Consider the following 19,763-nt stretch of genomic DNA (forward strand, 5'->3'; position numbering starts at 1 on the left):
AGCAGGCATCCATGCGCCTTGCCTCTCCCATTACTCGGGGCAAGAAATCCCCAGCCCCACAGAAGCTGTGGCATCCTGTCTGGAGACAGGGGGCTGAGCTAGGGCTGGCTTGGGAGGGTCGGAGCTGGGGGTGGGGGAGAGGTCAGAGGCGCTGCCGAATATAAAGGCGATGGGAGAGAAAATGCTGTGTCCTCCCCGTGAACCTGGGCTGCGTCTTCCCCACCCTCCCCCAGGCTTTCCCCCACTGTTCAATCCAACTTCAATAAAAGCCCCGACCCTCAGCTTCCCAGTGAGGCTGTAGCAGCATCCAGTGGGTCAAGGCAGCTAGAGCTAGGGGCTCAGGTTGGCCCCCTACACTGGACATCCCGCTCATCTCCGAGAGCCTGATCTCATTCCAGGTGGTCAGGTCCAAGGCAAAGGAAAGTTTTGGGGAAAGAGCAAAGAATGGAACCCACTGGAGGGAAGGCCAGAAGCCAAATTTTTCCAAAACTCAAATACAAGAGGGTTTAGTTTTATTTGTCAAACTATGGATGTCTGATGTTTCTGCTTTTCAGATCGAGAAGGACAGAGGGAGATACACAAAGAGTGACTACATGTGGATGTGTGAGAAGAGAAATTTAAAAGGAAGAGGAATTTAAAACGGAAGCTCCTAAAGAAGGAAAAATAAAAGAACTGTCCCAATCCTTTTACACTGCTTTTCTTGAACAAGAGTGTGTACCTTTAGCAAGTTCATCTTAATTTCCCTCCCCTGTGTTCATCCCTTTCACTTCAGGGAGGAGAAAGAATACATTCCCCTGAAACCAAGTGAGCAAAGTTAGGAAAAGATTATGAATCTTAATTTCCATTGCCTCCTATTTCCATCTTAACTTCCTTAAGGGATTGGAAAGACTTCCAGGTCCCCCTCTCACACCTTCCCTTTTCCTAAGAGCAGCTAGACCCCCTTTTCCTGCCCCAAAGCCAATTGCATCAAGATGATGGGAGCTACAGTCAGATTTGGCCCCTAATTCACTTGATTACATAAAATCACTCCAGATAATTGTTGGCCCTGCTTCCTCACACTGTAGGCAGCATGTTTTGCTGTCCCCAGGGCACCATTGAGGGAGGGGAAAATAGACCTACAGGACCCCAGCACACACACACACACACACACACACACACACACACACCCAGCAAGTGGTTCAAGAGGAAATAAATCCAAAGCATATCAAACAGATATTCATAACTTGGTTCCTCTGTTGCCTTTCACTCCAGAATTTGAGGAGAGAGGAGAGCAGTACCCATGGCTTCCCTACTTATCCCAGATCTCTTCTCCCTCTCTCTTCTACTGCTGACAGCCCTCCATCCTGATATATGGATAAACTGTCGGAGAAGCTCACCAACTACCTCTTCACCTTCTCCCAACAAACAGCAAAAATTCGAGCAGGCCTTGCTCAGAGCCTGGTCTCCAGGACTAGAATTCTTTGGAGACTTGACTTAAAGTAATCATTCAGGCAATCCAAATCAGTTTTTTTTTTTTTGTTTTAGCCCCCAAGGAAGCAATTAAAAAAATTTTTTTTTACAAGCAGGAAGCCTTGTTCCTCCAATCATCTCCAAGCCCTATGGAGACCTGGGAGGTTGTAGGAAGAAAGGTGATCCCCCTGCCTCTCCGTGTGTCTTTTCTCAACATCTAGCAGGTCCATGATAAAAGTTGGGGGGGAGCGGGGAATAGGAGTGCTTCATTATCTCCAGGCATCAGGCTTTGAGGCCTACCCATGCAAGAGGGCCTCCCAGGCCTCTGGCCTCCACTTCACCCTTCTTTCCAAGTCTAAACAAACAGAAAAGCCATCCTGACAGGTCACTTTGCTGCTTTAGAATCACCAGCTCAAAATGTTTCTTCTTTTATGAGAACAGGCAGGTTGAGAGGCATCTTCCTAATCCCTCATCCCCAAAGAACTCCCCAAAGATGAAAACTCTTCTTCGTCCCCACTCCCTAAACTTGCCTTCTAATCTGCAAATTAGGCAGGCCTACTCACCACAGGGAAGGGAGAAGAGAGGAGCCAGGAAAAGACAAAGAAGGCACCGTGCTTAACTCTAGAAAAGTGAGACCCCCAGGAGAGTCTGGCCCCTACAGACTCAGGGAGGGAGTACCCTACTCTTCCACATCCCCTCTTCTGACATGTTCTGCCCCAAACCTTTTGCTGGATCTTCTAAGGACCTTGGGAAAGTGGAGTTGAGAGTTAAGATTTGTGTATTTGCTTAGAGTAAACTTCAGCAACTCTAGAGAGAAGGTGGGATGTTACCAGGCCAGAAGGAGGAGGGGGAGAAAAAGAAACCATCAGACACTGACGTAAAACTAATTCACATCCACTGGTTTATTATTGATCACGGGGCATTTCACATCGACACTAAAATTCTTTATTGCAAGTTTTACAATAATCAAGTAAATTCAGTCCAAAAACACAATAACCACGATGGGGGGTGGGGTGGGGTGTTCTACCTATAGACTGCCTCTCTGAACTGAAAGTTCATTTTTATTTCCTTTTGGCTCCTCAAACTGAACAGCTCTGAGAGGCTCTCCAGATGCATTTAGCTTTGTCTGCTGTCTTCCCCCTTATCCTCCCAGCTCCCCCCAACAATAATACAAAAGAACTTCATAGCTTTGTTCTCCTTAAAATGACTTCCCCCTCACTAACCTCCCCTGGTGCATTTTCAATGCAAAAGGCCTAAGGAAAGAGGGGGGAAGGAGGAGGAGGAGTACTGGCTTAAAAATCTCTTTCCTTTTTTCTTTTCCTCATTTCCCCTGAAATGCACCCAAACCAGACCATCACACCTTGCAATATATAATTTTTGCAGTTTTTTCCCTTAAAAAATAAATAACCCCCCAAAATGGCCTTAAAAAAAAAACAACAAAAAACCAGCAGGTACCATGCTAAGACAACATCACATGCTTAAAAGGGGTCCTTAACAGTGGAAAGGAGAGAAGGGCAGGGGGCTTGTTTATCTGTTTTGTCTGTTTGGAATTGACAAGGGGGAAGGTGGGAGGAAGAGAGAAAAGAACCAAAATATATATATATATTAAATTCTATAAATAAGAGTCAATTTGTGTGTGAGGGGAGGATGGGGGGCCTGGGATAGGGGCAGGGTGTGAGTTATGTTTTATAACCTGGTAATGTCCTCTGCCCGTTGCTGCTCCGGCGGCGTGGCGCTCTGGGAGTGGTCTTCAGAAGTGCCCGGGGTGGCTGCGGAGAGGGAGCTGGGCGCAGCGCCGGCCGGGGGCGCTGACCTGACTTTGGTGTTGGGGAGTCGGTGGTCCTTCTTCCATTTCATGCGGCGGTTCTGGAACCAGATTTTGATCTGCCTCTCAGAGAGGCACAGCGAGTGGGCGATCTCGATCCTTCTTCTTCGGGTCAGGTAGCGATTGTAATGAAACTCTTTCTCTAATTCCAGGACTTGCTGCCGGGTGTAGGCTGTCCTCGAGCGCTTGGGTTCCCCTCCGTTATAATTGGGGTTCACTGAGGGGAGGGGGGGAAGCAAATAGTGGGGTTCAAAGGCAGCAGGCTCCCCGCCCCCCACCCTCACCCCATCCTCAGCTCTGTTGGAACAGGAGGAGGGGGTGATGGAAATAAAGTCATCAAGCTAAATGGGTTATAAAGAAGTTGAAGGGAGCTGGAGACTTTGTAGTGTAATAAGAGGGGAATCCTCATTGTAACGACACTGAATTATTTATGCGCCCTTAGAAAGCGAGCATAGTTTTCACACATACATAACAGATCGTAGCACATGGCTCGGACTGCCCAGAGTAGCTAAGCCATAAAATTTATGGGGGATGTAATTACCCATTCTCGCTCGTAAATCCAGTTCAATTGTGCTAACCCAGAGTCGCTCCTGGAGAGAGAGGGGGAAGGAGAGAAAGGAGGACGGGGCCGGCGGGGGCCGAGGAGGGTGGGGAGCGCTGGGGAAGAGGGGAGGGGGAGAGCAAAAAGCAAAGTTGCCTACCCGTGCTAACGTGGATTTTTTTCATCCATGGGTAGACTATGGGTTGCTTGCTGGCGGCGCTGGAGGGATGGTCAGGGGCTGGCTGGCTGCAGGCTGGCGGGGCTGGGGACGGGGAGGCGGAGGCGCCTGAGAGAGGCGCCGGCTCGCAGAGCGGCTGTGATTTCTCGGGGTGGTGGTGGCCCGCCTGGGCCGGCCCGTGGCCTCGCGAATTGCCCGGCCCCTGGAGACTGGTGCAGCTATACTGGCGCTCAGGGTAGCTAGGGCGCGGAGGCGGTGGTGGGTACAGCTCCTGGTGGTGATGCTGGAATCCCGATTCCCTGGTCCGGCCGTAATATTCCGGACTGTGTTCAGGGATGTAGCTATTTTGCGAATATTCTTCGCATGGAGGAAATTTCGGATCGATGTAGTTAGAGTCCATCAAATACGAGCTCATGATCATTAATTTCTGGAGTGGAAAATAATTTTTCTCGCTTTGTCGTTTTTCTGCTCCATAAAGCCCTCCTACTAGCTAGCGACCCTGTAAAGTTACTTTCACCATGTGACTCCGCCGGCCAATCACACGGAGCAACCCAGTCCCCGGATAAGGAACCGAATCGCTTTATTCAAAATGTATCCAATTTTTTTTGTGTGTGGTGGTGGTGGTGGTGGTGCTGGGGGGTGGTGGTGGTGATGTGGGGTTAGCTGGCAGGGGCTGGGGTGCCCCCAGTACACACCCCTCCGACTGACAACGCTCCCCTGCAAAAGGAGATGGGAAGCCCCCAGCTCCTTTCCAAAGCCTGGGCATTGGGAGGCTGTTGGGAGGCTGTGATTCAGCCCCCTCCCAGAGTCTCCCTTTGAACCGCCAGTGTACCCCTCGGGCCTCGGCTCCTGAGCTTTTCCAGAGGTCCTCATTCATGGCGATTCTGCCTCAGTCTGTGTAGGTCACGGGGCAGCGCCCCTCTTTCGCAGGAAGAGGAAGTTGAATGAGGACTGGAGTGGAGGTTGGATGGGGAGGGGCCCAGGCTGAGCCCAGGAAGCTGGCGGGCCTGTGGTACCCCCCCCCCCCCATCCAAGGAGACCAGAGTCCAGCCCTCTTCTCCATACACACTCACCCAACCCTCTGGCCAGGGGGCCGGCGAGGCAGGGTCCCAGCTGGACCAGGCAGGTAGAGGCAGCGGGATGCAAATGATTCTGACGTCATTTCTGGAGGTCTGGGGGTTCAGCCCCCGCTGAAGAGAGACAGGAAGTGGTTGGCAAAAGCATAGTTCAGAAGCCTTGCCCTCCCCAAATGCCCACTGACCCTCCCTGCCCAGCCCAGAGCAGAGGATCTCTTGTGCTGGCAGTTGTCTCTGCTCTCCTTTCTGCCTGGCCCGCCGCTTTCTGACAACTACCTCCAAGGCCGGTTCCCAAGGACTTGGGGCAAGGAGGAGAGCACTCTGCCAGGGGCCAGTCCCCTGGGATGGTGCCCAGCCAAGGCCCTGGGAGCTCTTCCTTCTCCATCCCCACAGAGGGCAGACCTAGCTAGGAGGAAGGCCTGCGTGAGTAGAGCCTGCTTCCAGCCAGGGATTGTATCCATGTAACACATGTGTTTACATGTAAACACGAATCCCCAAGGGTCAGCTCCAGGCTGCCTTCCAAAAGCTGAGGGGTAAGCTCACGAAGCCAGGGAGACTGGGCGGGCCTTGGGGGTCTCCAGTCCATTCCTGGGCCCTCCCCTCTCTCTTGCCACCCACCCACAGGAAGAGCCTCGATGGTGGGGTGGCAGGGCCATGGAGGAGGGAGGGGGCAAGAAGAACTGCTTTCTGACACTCCCCACCCCCCCAGCTAGGGGTGGCCACGTCATGCCACCAATTCTAATTAACTGATCCCATAACTCAGAGTTGGTGGGGGTGGCAGAAGGGAGAGCCCAGGGAGGGAGCTGGGTCCCCTTGTTGCACTTGATAACAATTATAGTTTAAAATCATAGCTTGCCGGGGCTCGGCTATATTTTACTTGATAACAATAAAAGTGACACATAAAGTTAACTGTTTATGTTTTATTTATTAGACTAAATCTGCCAGCGGTGGTAGGAGCGCTTGCCTCGTCGCTACAGCTTTTATAGGGCTGTAAAACGTCATAAATCAGTCTCGCGGAATCGCCCGCACTCTTTGTGTCGGCGGCGGCGCAGGGCTGGCGGCCGCTGGCTGCCTGCTCCCTCCTTTCCACGAAAAGTCGTAATGTGATTTTTTTCCCCTCTGATTTTATTATTATGATCGCCGCTGTGATTAGTCAATCTACCTTTAATTCGCCGCCCTACGCTGCCTCCTCCCAGCCCAGCCTGGTTGACACTTGAATAAGTACCTTTTAAAACGGCATAACAACTATTTGAGGGTTTAATTAGAACATCTGCAATTAAGGGAATGAGGAGGGGAAAGGGAAAAAAATAAAACCGTTGTGAGAGGGAGGCTGAAGGCAGGAGATTCCCAACCTGTCTCTCACCACCTTTGGGATGCCAGAGAGGGTTCTCCCTTCCAAATTAGGGCTCACCCTGAGGCTGGAGAGCTGGGCCACAGCAGATGCCCCAAAGGACTGATTCCCCCTGCCTGGGCCGGTGGCCACCTTTCTTCCTGCCGTGTTCAAGGCCCCCCCCCCCCACCCTAGGCTCACCAAGAGCCAGTGCTCAGGAACCCCTGGAAACCTCTTGCCCAGAGGTCAGTGCCCACTCGCTGCCACTAGATGGGTGAGAGAACCGGAATTCCCTGGAGGCTGACCACCTCTTAGAGGCGATTCTCAAATTTCCAAAGTTGGTTGAGAAAGAACTGCCCACTCTTATCCGGGACCCTCTGCGTGTGAAGATTGGCTGGTTTGGTTGGAAGAGGAGCTTGAGACTGTGAGAAGGTGAAGGCTGCTGCTTAGTTGGTAGTGATTCGGGGTTTATTACTGGTGCTGGGGGGTGGGTTAATTACAAGTTGTTAGAAGTGCCAAAGGGAAACCAATGCTGACTGCTGTCCTACATAAAAATTCTGAACCCAGCCCCAGCCCCCAACCTGGGGAGAGGCAGAGCTCCAAGAGCTCAGGTAGGGTGGGGGAAAGGTTGCTGAAGGAGAAAGCCTTCCAGCCCCACCCCCATCCTCCCTTCTAGGCCTGCACCTGGATCAGGCTGCCCCACCCTATGCTGGCCAGGAATAGTCTCACCTCCACCTGGCTCCCCTCCTCCCAGCCCTCACCGTCACCTTCTACCAGCCCTGCCCCCGCCTCAACTTGCTTTTCTTCCTTTTTTTCACCCTCTTGGGCTTGCTAGGAAGTCTTTTCCAAGGCATGGCCCATCTTACACCCCCACTCCCCAGGATTCTGAGCTCCTGCAGGTGGGTCGAGGGAAGGGAAGCACGAAACCCACTTTCGGCCAGTGCGTGTAGGTAGATCCAAGAGTTCAGATGCCTTCAACTGAATGTCAGGTCCATGTGCATTCATACTATTTATATTTATTGATGTATTAAGTGCCTCCTTATGCAGCCATAAATACACGGAGTTTTCTTTCCAGGTTTGCACAGCTAATTTGACATTCAGGTCCAGAAAGTGAAATCTGGGAGATTTCCCCAAATTTGTCCACATGCATCTACATCATTTACCAAAAAAACTCTCTTTGGGCTCCTATATCTCAGTAGCAAGAAAGTCGCCTATCACATGAAGAAAACAGCAAGCCAGAGTCCACTACACAGATACACACATACAAACATTTTCACCTGGATAGTACTGCGAGCATAGAAATAAGATCTCTTCTGAGGACTCCTGTACTTAGCATTAGCTTAATGGGTTGGGGGGGCACTAAAGCAGCTCTTGTCCGTGATGAATCCTTGTATCTCCTTTTGTGTTTCGCCCTCCTGGCTCCTCAGCCCAGTGATCTCCAACCCCTGCTCTGCCCTCTACCTCTCTCAGCCTCAGTTTTATTTTTTTTTAATTTTTTCTGATCACCTTTTGCCAGCCTCCAATCACTCTCCGAATGCTACCCGCACCCCCCCTCCATATTCTTTCTAAATCTCGATCTGGTTTCTCTTTCGGAAATGTGTTTTAGTACAAAGCGCTTCCCTTCTGACACCGCTGAAGAAAAATATGTGTCCATTGTGTGCGAGGCCTTATTGTGCCCGCATTACCATACTGACCGTTGGATAACCCATATTCCTCCCCTCCCCAGTAACAAGCTGCCGGCTGAGAGACCTCAGCGACTCCACTGATTCTCTGCTGCATTAAAATCTCACCTCTCAGACTCCCTGGATTTTCCTAGGGAGAAAAATAGTGAGAGCCAACTCAGGATTTGGCGGGCAAAGAGAGGGAAAATGAGGTGTCATTCCTTTCCCCACTCTCAGAAGGACAGGATGTGACTGTGCGCGCGCGTATATGGTTTTTGTTGTTGTTTCAGAGATTAAACATTGCAACATGTCTCTTTCCTCTTCCTCAAATAAATTTGACTTTTAGATGGTATACCATCAAGTAATTCATTCCATTTTTTTTTCTCCAAGCAACTTGCAAACCCCAAAATAAAGCAAGGCTCCCATTTTCCCCGCTGTGTGTATATATGTATATATGTATGTGTTTTGTCCCCTTCTAATGCCAGCAGGCAGGGCTAATGTATGCAAAAGAATATGCAAATGCTTAATTGATTTTTTCTTAAATCTCTTGTCAGTAAAAGTAATGAATTGGTCTAAAATGATTTTAATAACCCAGACGTGTCACCAGAAAATACTCAACCTTTTTTTTCTCCTGGAATCGCTTATAGTCTCAAAAAAAAAAAAAAAAAAAGCAATCATGGAATGTTAATTTGCCCCCCTTTAAAATATTAAAGATGAATTTCTCCTGTTTGTTCGGAGACCATAGACAGGGTCCTCTCTTGAATTTCCCCCTCCTTGCTTTGCCTTCCTTGGAATTCAATTTTCCTCAAATCTCATTTAAAGTGGCTTTTTAAAAAGTGGCCGCATTTTAATATTGGTTAGACAGAGTGACCTGCATTTCACCTCGGGTGTTTGACTTGTTCCAATAGGTCACTGCCATGGGGTTATTGATGGGGAAACTCCATTGAAATTTGTCTCTTCGCAAATGGCCTTTAGATCTTCCAGTGAGTTCAATAACTAGTTATAATGTGGAAGGGGAAAAATGAAGGCCCTGGGCTAACGAATTTGATGTTTCATTTTTATGCTGGAGAAATTGTTAGTTAGAGGTTGGGTTCCCCATCCTCTTCTTTGCTCATCCTGGCCTCACTGACCCCTGCTCCCTACTCTCGTCCAAGGCTGCAGGATTATATCTTCTTTAAAACAGGGGTGGGGGTGTCCCTTTCTCTCCTTGATGAAAGCTTTAATTCTTATTTTTGTTGTTATTGAAAAATTCTGACAGTGCTGCAGGAAGCTTGCGCTGCTGGGTATTTCTAACTTGAACTTTCCTGTTAGAGGGGGGTGAAAGGACTTTTACTTTTAAAGCACTCTAAATGTGGTTTTGAAAGATTTAGGAATTAGGCTGGCTTAAGGTAGCTTCCAGAGAGCTGACCTGGTGCTCCCAGAATTAAGAAGCTGATAGGAAGGTGGGATTCCTTTTGGGGTTGATGAGGGCATCTCAAGATACTCTAATCTGTTCTTGGCCTCTGAGCTTCCAGGGATTTGTGGGTTGAGGAACCCTGGACTAAGGAAGGCAGAGACAAGAATAGAGGGAGAATTCCATGGAGCAGCCAAGAGAATCCTGGGTCTCCTCCAGAGTCAGAAACAGAATTCATTAATGGGGACTTGGCCCGGTAACTGCTTGCTGAATTTCATAAGGGTGCCTGGCAAAAGCCCAGTGCCCCCCAAATGATGCGTTTTCCTGGAGAGAGCAGAGGGGAAATGAATGGGGTGGGTGATGAAGATTTTATAAAGTGTCCCCTTTTTTCCTAGAGTTCTTAAGGAGTGGGGGAGGAAAGGGCAGGGAAAGGGAGGAAAGGTCTTCATTTTATTCTCCCCAGTTACAGCTAGGTTGGAGAGCTAGTGACTTCTCCAGAGAAGCCTCTGTGAGAAAGGGCTGTGGAGAGCTCTTCTTTGAGGCTGACCCAGCCATACCCAATCATTACCATCATTAACCTCAATAATAACAAGAACATCATTCCTTCACAAACAGAGCTCCCTGTGTGCCTTCTTTCCTTCCTCCAGAAACTGTTCTCCTTCCTTCTCTGGGGTCCCTGGGACCCCTAAGGGATCCAGTTAGCTCAGGCCCAAGTTTCCCCTTGATAAGCCTACCCACATCCCTTCCAAGCCTCCCTCCTTAGATAAGAGTCATTCCAAAGGCAAGCCTGGTTTCCCAGGTTGGGGGAATCCAGACGAGGGGAACATGTAAGTGCCTGAAACTAGGGTACCACCTTCCTCTATCCCCTTAAACCCGGAGGCAATGTCTTGGTGCCACCTGCACTCTCAGACAAACTTGCCTGGACAGATCCGGGCACTCCTGGGATCTGGGCAGCCGTTTTTCACTGCGTGCCGCAACCCCATAAAAAATGAGGGAGCCCAGGAAAGGCCCATCGGTCGGTTTCAGGATCCGGCCTGGAGGAGGACACACAGCCTGCTCTCCCCAGACGAGCGGGAATCAATAGCGATCTGTGATAAACCTCCCCGCAGCCCCTCGCGCTCCGGGCCGTGGCGGGCGAGCCCCATCCCCGGGCCACTCACCCGCCTCGGCCCATACCTTGGCCGCCTCCTCGGAACCCGGGACCCCCAACCTCGGGCCTCGCCCTCTCCCCGTTTTAATTACGTGATTGATTTTCGCTTTGGCCGCGCCGGGACGCCTCTACCTTCAGACTGTTTAAATTTTTCGGCTCCCTTTTTGCATTTCCGAGTCCTCTTGAAGGGCCGTCATTTAGAGACTGGCCCTCGGGCGGCTGGGTCGGGGCTGGGCTGCGGCCTCGCTCTACACTCCAACGAAATGGTCCTCCGGGGCTGGGCGGCGCGGCCCGCTCTGCAGCCGGCCCACCGCGCGGGGCTCCCACACTGCGCTCCTGCCCATCCGCTCTGCTGAATTATTTTGTGCTCCATTATTCTCTGATAGAAAAATATTCCGGGTTGGAGTGAGCACTCCACGCCTAGGCTCGGAGCCGGGCTGCTCGGCTTTTTTGTGTTGTCTCTTCACCGGCATGAAGTGTGTATGTCTGGGAAGGTCAGGATGGAGACCCGAGGAAGCGCGATGCCCAGGCTGCAGGCTCGGCGGGGAACTCCAGCCGCTACCCCCAAAGACCTGGCCCGGCTGGCGGCCCAGAAGCGCCGGAGAAGCGGATTCGGCTGCAACTTTCCGCCACTCGGCCCGCGTGGAACCGCAGGGCCGGCGACCCCAGCCCGCAGTGGGCTGTTGGGTCTGATTTTCTCCCCACCCCCAGGCAGAGGCCCCAGCACTCCGGCAGCCCCAGCGGGCACCCGAGCGGCCTCTGGGAGGAGGCACCCGGGTCGGCAACACGCGGGTCATCACTACACCGGAGGGACCGAAGGTGAGGCGAAGAAAGGGGAAAAGGGGAGGCATTTTCATGGACGGGAAGACCAGATTTGGGGTGGGGAGAGGACGGGGAAGACGCGAAAATTTAAAAAGGAGCCCCTTCTCCCACCGTGGCTGACTTTCCCTGTCTCTCCTCCGGACAAAAAAAGAAAAGAAACCCTCCTTTTTCCTCCCTAAACTGCTGGTCTCCTGCTTAATCTCTCATCTATTTACAAGTAATAAACACTTCTCTGATTATTCTCCCATGTCCTGTTCATTCTTTGATCTTTTCCAACGAGGCAAACTATGAGTTACTATTAGCCCTATTTTATGATTCTATTTTTTCCTCAGGGAGAGGAGGGAGTTGGGAATGTCTTTCTCACTGGGGAAGAAGTTCAGGGAAACTTGAATTGATCACAACCTTCTCCCCTGTCCCCCACAACCTGCAACACCCCAATCCTTGCTCCCCCAGCCCCCCTTCCCCCGCAGCAATGTTGCTGGGTAAATAAGAGTCCGCCTGCCTGGCTATTAGGATTCTGGAGACGTTGGCATCTGTAGCAATCATTAGTCAAAGCCGCGGAAGCCGAAGGAGCCGAGGAGTTGGACAGAAAAAATCTTGGAAATGATATACAGGAGCCGCGGAGGCATCAATCCCCGGCCGATAAGAGCTCGGCTGCCGGGAGTGAGGCAGCCGCTTAATTGGGCCCTGGGCACCAAGAACAATTGGGGAGGAGGCATTTATGGGTAGGGCAGAGACCCTGGCACCATTTGGGCACCCTCCAAAAATGGGAGACTTAAACATCTTTCCCCAAATTTCAAAGGCCCAGTTGTGTTGGGGAGACATGCTTCCCTCCCTCAACCTCTCCACCCTGGGACCCAAGAGGAGCATAGTCCTAGGACTCTTTCCTTTTCTTTCCCTTCTTAGCTGCTGTTCTGGGAGGTCCTGCAGGTTGGGGAGACTGGGCTGGGATTTCAAGTCACAGGGAAAGCCTGGAGAGAGCTGTGGTCCCTGGAGTAGGTTTTCAGGAGGCAGCTAACTCCTTTGGACTCTATTTGGTGTGAACCTTGAAGACAGCAACAGAATCACTCTCTTTAATAAGCAAAACAGCCAGAAAGATATTTGTTCCCTATCCCCAATAAAGACACTCACCTGATGTCTTTATTGACAGATAGAGAGATGAATTAAGTTTATATCCTTCTGGAGGGAGATCTATGCCCCTACATATAGATACATGTATTATGGAACCATCTCTAAATATACTTTCAAATATTTAAGTTTGCAGCAAAACTGCAAAGACTATAAAGATCTCCAAATATGTAGCTTCAATATGTAGCTATTTTATGAGTCGGGGCTTTTGCATAAATCTAGATAAATTTTTCAAAATAGAGATTGAGCAACACACTCAGAGGTTTTTTTCCAACCAAGGGGAAAGAAAAAGCTCACCAAATATTCATCCAGATATTTAGGGAGTGCTGTACCAATACATCCCAGCCTAGACATCCAGCACTGTAGAGAGACTGGTAATGTGCACACAGAAATCCGACAGAGGACTGCTATGTTCACTGTGGATCTATAAATCTAAAGATCTATAAATCTGCATTTAAATGTGGAGTAGAGAGAGATGGAAAACATATATTCTATTATACACGGAGCGATCTATAAATATATTTTCCCGTATACAGCTATGGAAGTGCTCAGCTCTCTTTAAAGGCAGTGTATTTGCATCGAGCCTTAGGAATGAGGGAGATTCTCTGATGCTTGTGGGTTTGGGATGCCCCAACCCAGACTTCTCTGGGAAATGAAAGAGTGTAAACTGGAGCCTGTGCAAGTAAGTGCTAAGAGGGCCCAGGAATTCATATAATCTATGGCTTCATTTCCAGCATATGGGGCATTTCTCTGGCTATGGATAGGAGCCCTTATGTCTGGGCCTGAAAGCATCCTAACTTGTAGCCTAAACTGAGACAGAGGTAGAAGCCTCTTTACTTCTTTTCCCTTTAGCTCCCTAGCCCAAAGCTGGCAGAGGGACCCTTGAGAAGCAGGGGTGTCTTTAGGAGGAAAGGGTCATTAACATTACAAAATGGAGCCATTTAGATAAAATGCTTTTTTTTTTTTTTGCTACCGTTCAGTTAGTAGGGAGGCTGTGGGCTTTCACTCACACCCCAGCATGCATCTTAATTACATAAAACCCAGTCACTGACTGCAGAGAGTTTCCTCCATTCATATAATGCTAGACGATGCCTCAGTCCCATCCCCTCTCTTCATGAGCTCTCTCTTACACACCCGAAGTCCCACCTTGTCAAGAAGGGTTTGGGGCTCAGGAAATGCATCACAGGGAGACGGCAGCCCCACAAGAGAGTAGTGGCCCCAGGAGTCATGGTATCTACCACCAGGCTCAGAAGCTGATTACCTTCCATGTTACTTCTTTTTTAACTGAGGGGTTGGGGGAACCAAAATCTGCATGGGCAAAAGAAAATGAAAGATAGTATGATTTTTAAATCTGGAATTTTAAGGAGAACTATGGCCATACCACCCAGAACATGCTGAATTTAGAGGGGTCAAATCACCAATGAGCCCTTTTCTTATTGGAGGCAGAGGATTTGGGGGACCCTGGACTTCCTTGATTTTTCTGCTTTGGTTTACTGGGGAAAGGGAAGTAAGAAGGGCCCCAGGTGGGCTTGGGGAAGTGCAATCCAATCTAGTTGGCCAGTTTGGGGGAGAGTGATTTACAAAGCAAAAGCTCAAATGCTACTTCCTGAGAAGTCACCAGATCAAAACAACCTCCTCCAGGTTTTATGACCCACCACTACTCCCAACAGGAAAAGCACCCTCAATAAAGCCTCAGCCCACGCCCCCATCCTCCACCCAGAGGAGGGGGAGAGACACAATCCAAAATGAGGGACCTGACCCTTACTCTCTTCACTCACACACATACACACACACACATACACACTCTGGGTTTTCCAGCCAGAAAATTAACTTTTTAAAGAAGCATTTTCTAGACAAGAATTTTCTCCACTATATGAGCAAAGAAGCAGCCCTGAGATATTTGGAGTTTGAGGCTGAAGAGTGGATTTGATCAGATAAGGATCTGGCCTCATGGTCCCACACTGCCTTCCAACCCCCCTACAACTCAACAGGCCAACAGGACACTAAAGATCACCGAGAGCCTGGCTGCCACCCTCTGTGGAGGCTGCTCCAGGGTTTGGTTTTCCAGGGAAGCAGAAAGGAAGAAACTCAACAGTTGCTTGGGTCTTGAGGGCATGAGTGTGGAGGGGGAGGACAAATGGTCTTCAGGCTGGGCTGATGGGAAGAATGGGGCAGGACAGGGAAGTTAGTTTAAGGCTGGTTTACTGTGTCCCGCCTGGGCTTCTGACCTCTTTAATTCCATACTTGGCCACATACATATACTTTTGTGTGTTCAGGTGTGATGTTCTGGGCCAGGGGCTGGGAGAAATGGGAATCTTTCAAGGGCAGAACCTAGCCTCCTCTAGCTCTGTCAGAGCTGTGGCACATGCAGAACTAAAGCGATCCCAGGGAATTAAGCCCACACATTCCACCATCCCACCCCCTAATATGGGGCTGCACATCATGGCAGAGCTTTCTCTGTGTTTGAGTCAGCTGTAGAGAAGTGGCCTCCTTCCTGTACTTGCTCCCCAGCACACCCAGAGCCTTCTGGTCAACCTTTCATTGTAGCTTCTAAGGCCTGGTCATCAGAAGCCAAACAAGGTCCTAGACAGCCCAACTTCCCCAAGTCCTAAATTTCATCTCCTTCTCACTCCCATCCCCACACAGTGGATCTTCCTAGCAGTGGAAGAAGAAAATGGATCCCAGAGTTCTATAGGACTCAAGGACAAAGAGATCTCTATTACTTCAGCTCCTCAGTCCAGACTCCTTGGGCTCCTGGGGCCCTATCAAAGCAGTGAAGGGAGGTATCAGAAAAGGCACACCATTCAGGTTTACAAATATCTAGTAAAAAGGATGAGATATTCCTGGCTTCTAACAGCTAGCCTCTTCTTCAAATTGAATCTCAGAAAGCCAAAGAGCCCTAGCTTGGGGTCCTGAATCCATATTCTCCCCCTTCTCCACAGCTAAGGGCTCCAGGGTCTACAATCCCATTGAGGAGGAGGCTCAGAATAGCGCTTGTCTCTTCAGGAAAAGAAAGCACAGAACTCAAGGCCTGGACAATGATGTTTCCACTGAGAAACTCAACCCAAAGTAATTACACAAAGAGAGGGAGAGGAAAAGAGACAGATAAAGTTGACCTGGATATTAGGAGGGGCTGAGGCAATAAAAGCTCTCTTCCCAGTGCCTGCTTAGAAGGAGCCAGCCATGCCCTTCCCCCCTTCTTGCCTTACTTTCATGGAATCTGGAAACTCCAGCATGAGATATCCACACTAGAGGTGAGGATTGGTCTTAGACAAGATTACACCATCTACCAGGGAAAAATAAGTTTGTGTGCCCTAATTCTAGTTCATGAAAGAAGTCAATAGAATGGTAGGATTGAAGGTAACTTGGGAAGTGAGGGCCCAGTGGTTTCTGAGAAGAGCTGCCCTCCCTCTGGCTTTTCATTCTAATCCTTCCCACCTGGCCTGTGGCATTGTCCCCAAATCAGCCCCACCTAGAAAGCAAACTACCATGGGGATGCTGACAGAGCCCAGCTCAAACTGGGCTATCCCTTGACATCCCCAGAGGAGGTCTTGGAGGTCTAGGGGCACCACCCATCAGAACTCCTGCTGCTCTGTCAGCTCAAAGAGGGCAGGAGATCAGCAGGGAGAAGAGGAGGTTGCTGGTGCCGTTGGGGGCGGGGGGCGGGGGGGTGCCCAGGATGGTGCTGGAACTCAATCAGAAAACTAACCCTGCAACAAAGCCCTGGAGACTGAGGGATGGGGGGTGAAATGCCTGGGTCTGGACCTGAAAAGCAAGTCAGTTGGCTCAGGGCCCAGTCCAAGTGTTCAGGAGACACAAGCACTCCTACCATACACGCACACTGTCTACACCATCAGATGTTTTGCTTAGAAATAGTTTATCACCCATTGCTTATTCTGACCTGACCCATGTAAATATAAACACTAAAACCTACATCTTCAGTGGCTGTGTCCTTTGATAGCCATTGGCCAGGACAAAGCAGCAGCAGCAGCGGCATATCTTGTAAAAAGAATGGAAAGGAAGGGGACTTAAATCCATCAACTGTTTCATATGAGATCAGTGAGGCAAGGGTCCTGGTTTTCTGTGCTGATTCCCTTTTCCAGACTTGAAGTTACTCAACAAACTAAAGGTACCAAACACAACTTTCAAAAAGTCTCCACTTTTGCTGCCTTCCCCAACCATGCCAGAGGCACTTTGATAAAGCTAGTGACTTCTGGAGCATTTCCAGGAAGAAAATTGAAAGAGATCGCTTCTAATCACTCCACCTGTGCTCAAAAGGCTCGGAAGAGGAAAAAAAAAAAAACAACGAAAAGGTGTGCAAGGTGTCTAGGGAATAATCACAGAATTTGAATTCAGGGCTGGAGTTTGCATCCACACCCACTGTACAGCCTAATCGAAAGGGCATATCTATAAAGTTCAGGGAGTTGGGTAGGATCACACAGGAGAACATGGGAGTACTGCAGAGGATGCCCACACAACTTCCAGTCCCAGTACAATTGAGATTGACCTCGAAATACAACTTTGTTAGAACTAGAGGACAAAAGCCGAGGACTCCTGAGAGCTGGGTAAGGGACAGAGGGAAGGGGCTAGAATATTCTCAGCATCACTTATTCCCTTCACATCATAGAGAGGGAGGACCCAGAAACTAAAGAGGGTGTGGGGAGGCAGGAGGAAGAAGAGAGCAGGGAAGGGTGAGACCCTTTTTGGCTGATTGGTTAGTGGAGGCCATGTGACCCTGCTTAGCACATTTCTGATTGGTTGCTTGACCTCTTCTAGGGTTAAAGACCTAGAAACAATATTAAAAGCTTTCCAGGTTAGTTGGGGCACCTGATGGACTGCCCATCCCCCTACTCTAGAGAAACCTCAAATTCCAGTGTGGGGGAGGGGTTGGAGAACCAAAAATTTCAAGACCTGTTGTACTACTACTTCCGTTTCTATTAGTCCTACAAAACAAAAGAAGAAAAAGGAAAAAAAAAAAAAACCGCTCTGGCAAATTATTTGAGAGGAAGGAGGATCTATTAAGGGGTGATAATTACATGGAACTTTTGAGCCTAAGAAACAGGAAAAGAGGACGAGGAAGCTATAGAATCCCTCCAAGAGATGCTATGTAAGTCTATAAAATAGAAACACGCTCACCCCGCTACACAGAGCTGACAGAACTAGGCCTGAGATCTCCCCAGGAGTGAGGAAGGTGGGGAATCTTGCCTGGGTGTGGAAATTTGGCCCTGCTTAAATTCTTTATTGAAGACCATTAGATTTGCTCCCTGAGGTACTAGGGAGGCCAGAGGGAGGGGAAGAGTCAAGTTATAGACCAAGGGAGACTCCCATCTCCCTGCTGCTTGAATGGAAAGTTTCCAGAAACTCTCCAAATTGGACTAGTGGGGAGGAGGAGAAGGGAGGAAGGCCCATAAAGAACAGGAAAGTTAATTCTCCACTGGGCCACTGGAAAGAGTCCGTTGGGATCCTACCACTTTCCCGGAACATAAAGGTGTGGGAGGCTGGTGGGGCAGGTGGGTTGTGAGGGACTGAGAACCCAGAGGGGAGGCTTCTGGACTTCTCCACCAGGTTGCCTGTGCTCCTCACACAGGCGACAGTCCCCTGAGGGATGCGGCTCCAGCTCTGACGCCCAGTGCCCAGTGGCTTTGGATCTCTGTCCCCTTTCACCCTTCCAGAGTCTGCCTGGGCTCCCTGCCTCTGCTTGATTGCCTGCTTCTGCCTCAGTCTCTTGGGCGGCAGGGGCTCAGTAACAGTGTGCTCTTCCAGTCACCCAACTGCACCTCTCCACACCGCAGGCACCCAGTTGCTAGCCCCCAAGGCAGTCAGTCCCTCCAGGAGGCTCATTCCCTTTCCCCATCCGCTCCCCTTCCCTTTCCCAAGACTTAGACTCTACACCCTCGAAGGGCCGCCTTTTGGCCCTGCTTCCGAATCCCTGGCCCCTTCAGAAAACCTGAGTTCCTAGGTTGTCAGGTAGGGTACACACTCGCAGGTGTGGAGGACACATGCCTCCATGCCTGACGACACCTCTAGGAAGGAACATTCCTAGAAATTTGAAGGGAGCCCAAGCCTGAGACTGGCCCCAGGGCGCAAACCCATATTGGGTCCTGAAGGCTCCATCCCCCAGAGGCCACTCTCTCCTCAGAGCTGAGGGACTTCCCTGGCCAGGCTTGATAAAGATGTTGCCTCCACTCCCACACCCATTTATACTCCACTCACAGCAGGAGCCTCCTGGCCTCCCAGGCCTAGTTTTACCTCAGGCCAGTGCTGGGAACACCAGGAAAGATCTCAACAGCTAGGGGGAGAGCGAGGCATGAAACCATACTGGCCCCAGACTGGCTAAGACCCCCAGACTGTGGAGACTGGGACAGCTGCCCATTTAGGCCTGGTGGTGAAGAAAGAAAGAATGTTTGGGGACCCCCTGGGCTCCATCCTCTACCTTTAAAATGCTTCTGCCGTTTTCAGGTCGCAGGCTCAGTGGTCTCACACTCTCCTTCCCTGCCCTCCTCCCCAGCTGCCGGCCCTGCCTGGACTCTGGGCCACTGGCCAAGGCTGAACTGGCCCCTCCCCAGGACAAAGGCCCCCGAGGCCCTTTGCGCTTGCGCCTAGAGTTTACACAGTCCTACAAACACTAAACATCCCTGTGTCTGCCGCTGTCTTTCTTCCCAATTGAGAAGGGAAAGGGGGTCAGGGAGACCTAGTGAAGCTCTAAAGAATCCAAGTCTCTCTTTACCCCAGTTAACTTGCATTTGGAGGAACTAAGGGGCTGGGAGTGGGGAGGGCTGGTCTGGGGAGACAAACACCCCCATCCTTCTATCTCCCAGCGGCTTCCTCTCTTTCTCTCCCACCGTGGCCTGGGGAGGCCTTCTTCCCCTCCCCTTAATGAGTGGGAACTGCCTCCTAGCTGGAGCGGGGTGGGGGGGGCATTAAGTAAATGGGAGAAAGGGTCAGAGAGAGAGAAAATTAACTTACAGCGTTTGCCTGGGATTCATTTGCGAAGATGTAACCTCTTTCACCATCATCCCCAGCGCCGTAATCCCCTCTAACTGCCAGGCCCTCTGTCCTAGCATTAAACCTCACCAGCAGCTGCGTGGCTGGACAGTTAAGATTATATATGATGTAAATATATTGTGGGTTTGTCAGCTCTCCCTACACCATAAAACTTGGTTTAATGACATCACGTGGTCCCCCAAGAGCCACTCACGGGCTTGCCTTC

General features: G+C 50.2%; 1 protein-coding gene across 2 annotated transcripts in view; it reads right to left on the reverse strand.

Moving 5' to 3' along the window:
* Positions 1 to 2,327: 2,327 nt before the first annotated feature.
* The window catches only part of HOXC4 (homeobox C4), a 59,885-nt gene continuing 42,449 nt past the window's right edge, over positions 2,328 to 19,763 (reverse strand). The window contains exons 1-4 of one of the 2 annotated variants that reach the window (XM_069580697.1): positions 18,987 to 19,085; positions 5,067 to 5,183; positions 3,976 to 4,420; positions 2,328 to 3,491 (exon numbers count right to left, since the gene is read on the reverse strand). In XM_069580697.1, the coding sequence (XP_069436798.1) occupies positions 3,136 to 3,491; positions 3,976 to 4,414 (795 nt within the window). In that variant the 5' untranslated portion in view covers positions 4,415 to 4,420; positions 5,067 to 5,183; positions 18,987 to 19,085 and the 3' untranslated portion in view covers positions 2,328 to 3,135. Of the gene's footprint in view, positions 3,492 to 3,975; positions 4,421 to 5,066; positions 5,184 to 18,986; positions 19,086 to 19,763 lie in introns of those variants that run through there. The other variant, XM_069580696.1, reaches the window with a different exon arrangement.

Source organism: Ovis canadensis, chromosome 3 (genome assembly GCF_042477335.2).
Source record: "Ovis canadensis isolate MfBH-ARS-UI-01 breed Bighorn chromosome 3, ARS-UI_OviCan_v2, whole genome shotgun sequence".
In the NCBI taxonomy this organism is placed as follows: Eukaryota; Metazoa; Chordata; class Mammalia; order Artiodactyla; family Bovidae; genus Ovis; species Ovis canadensis.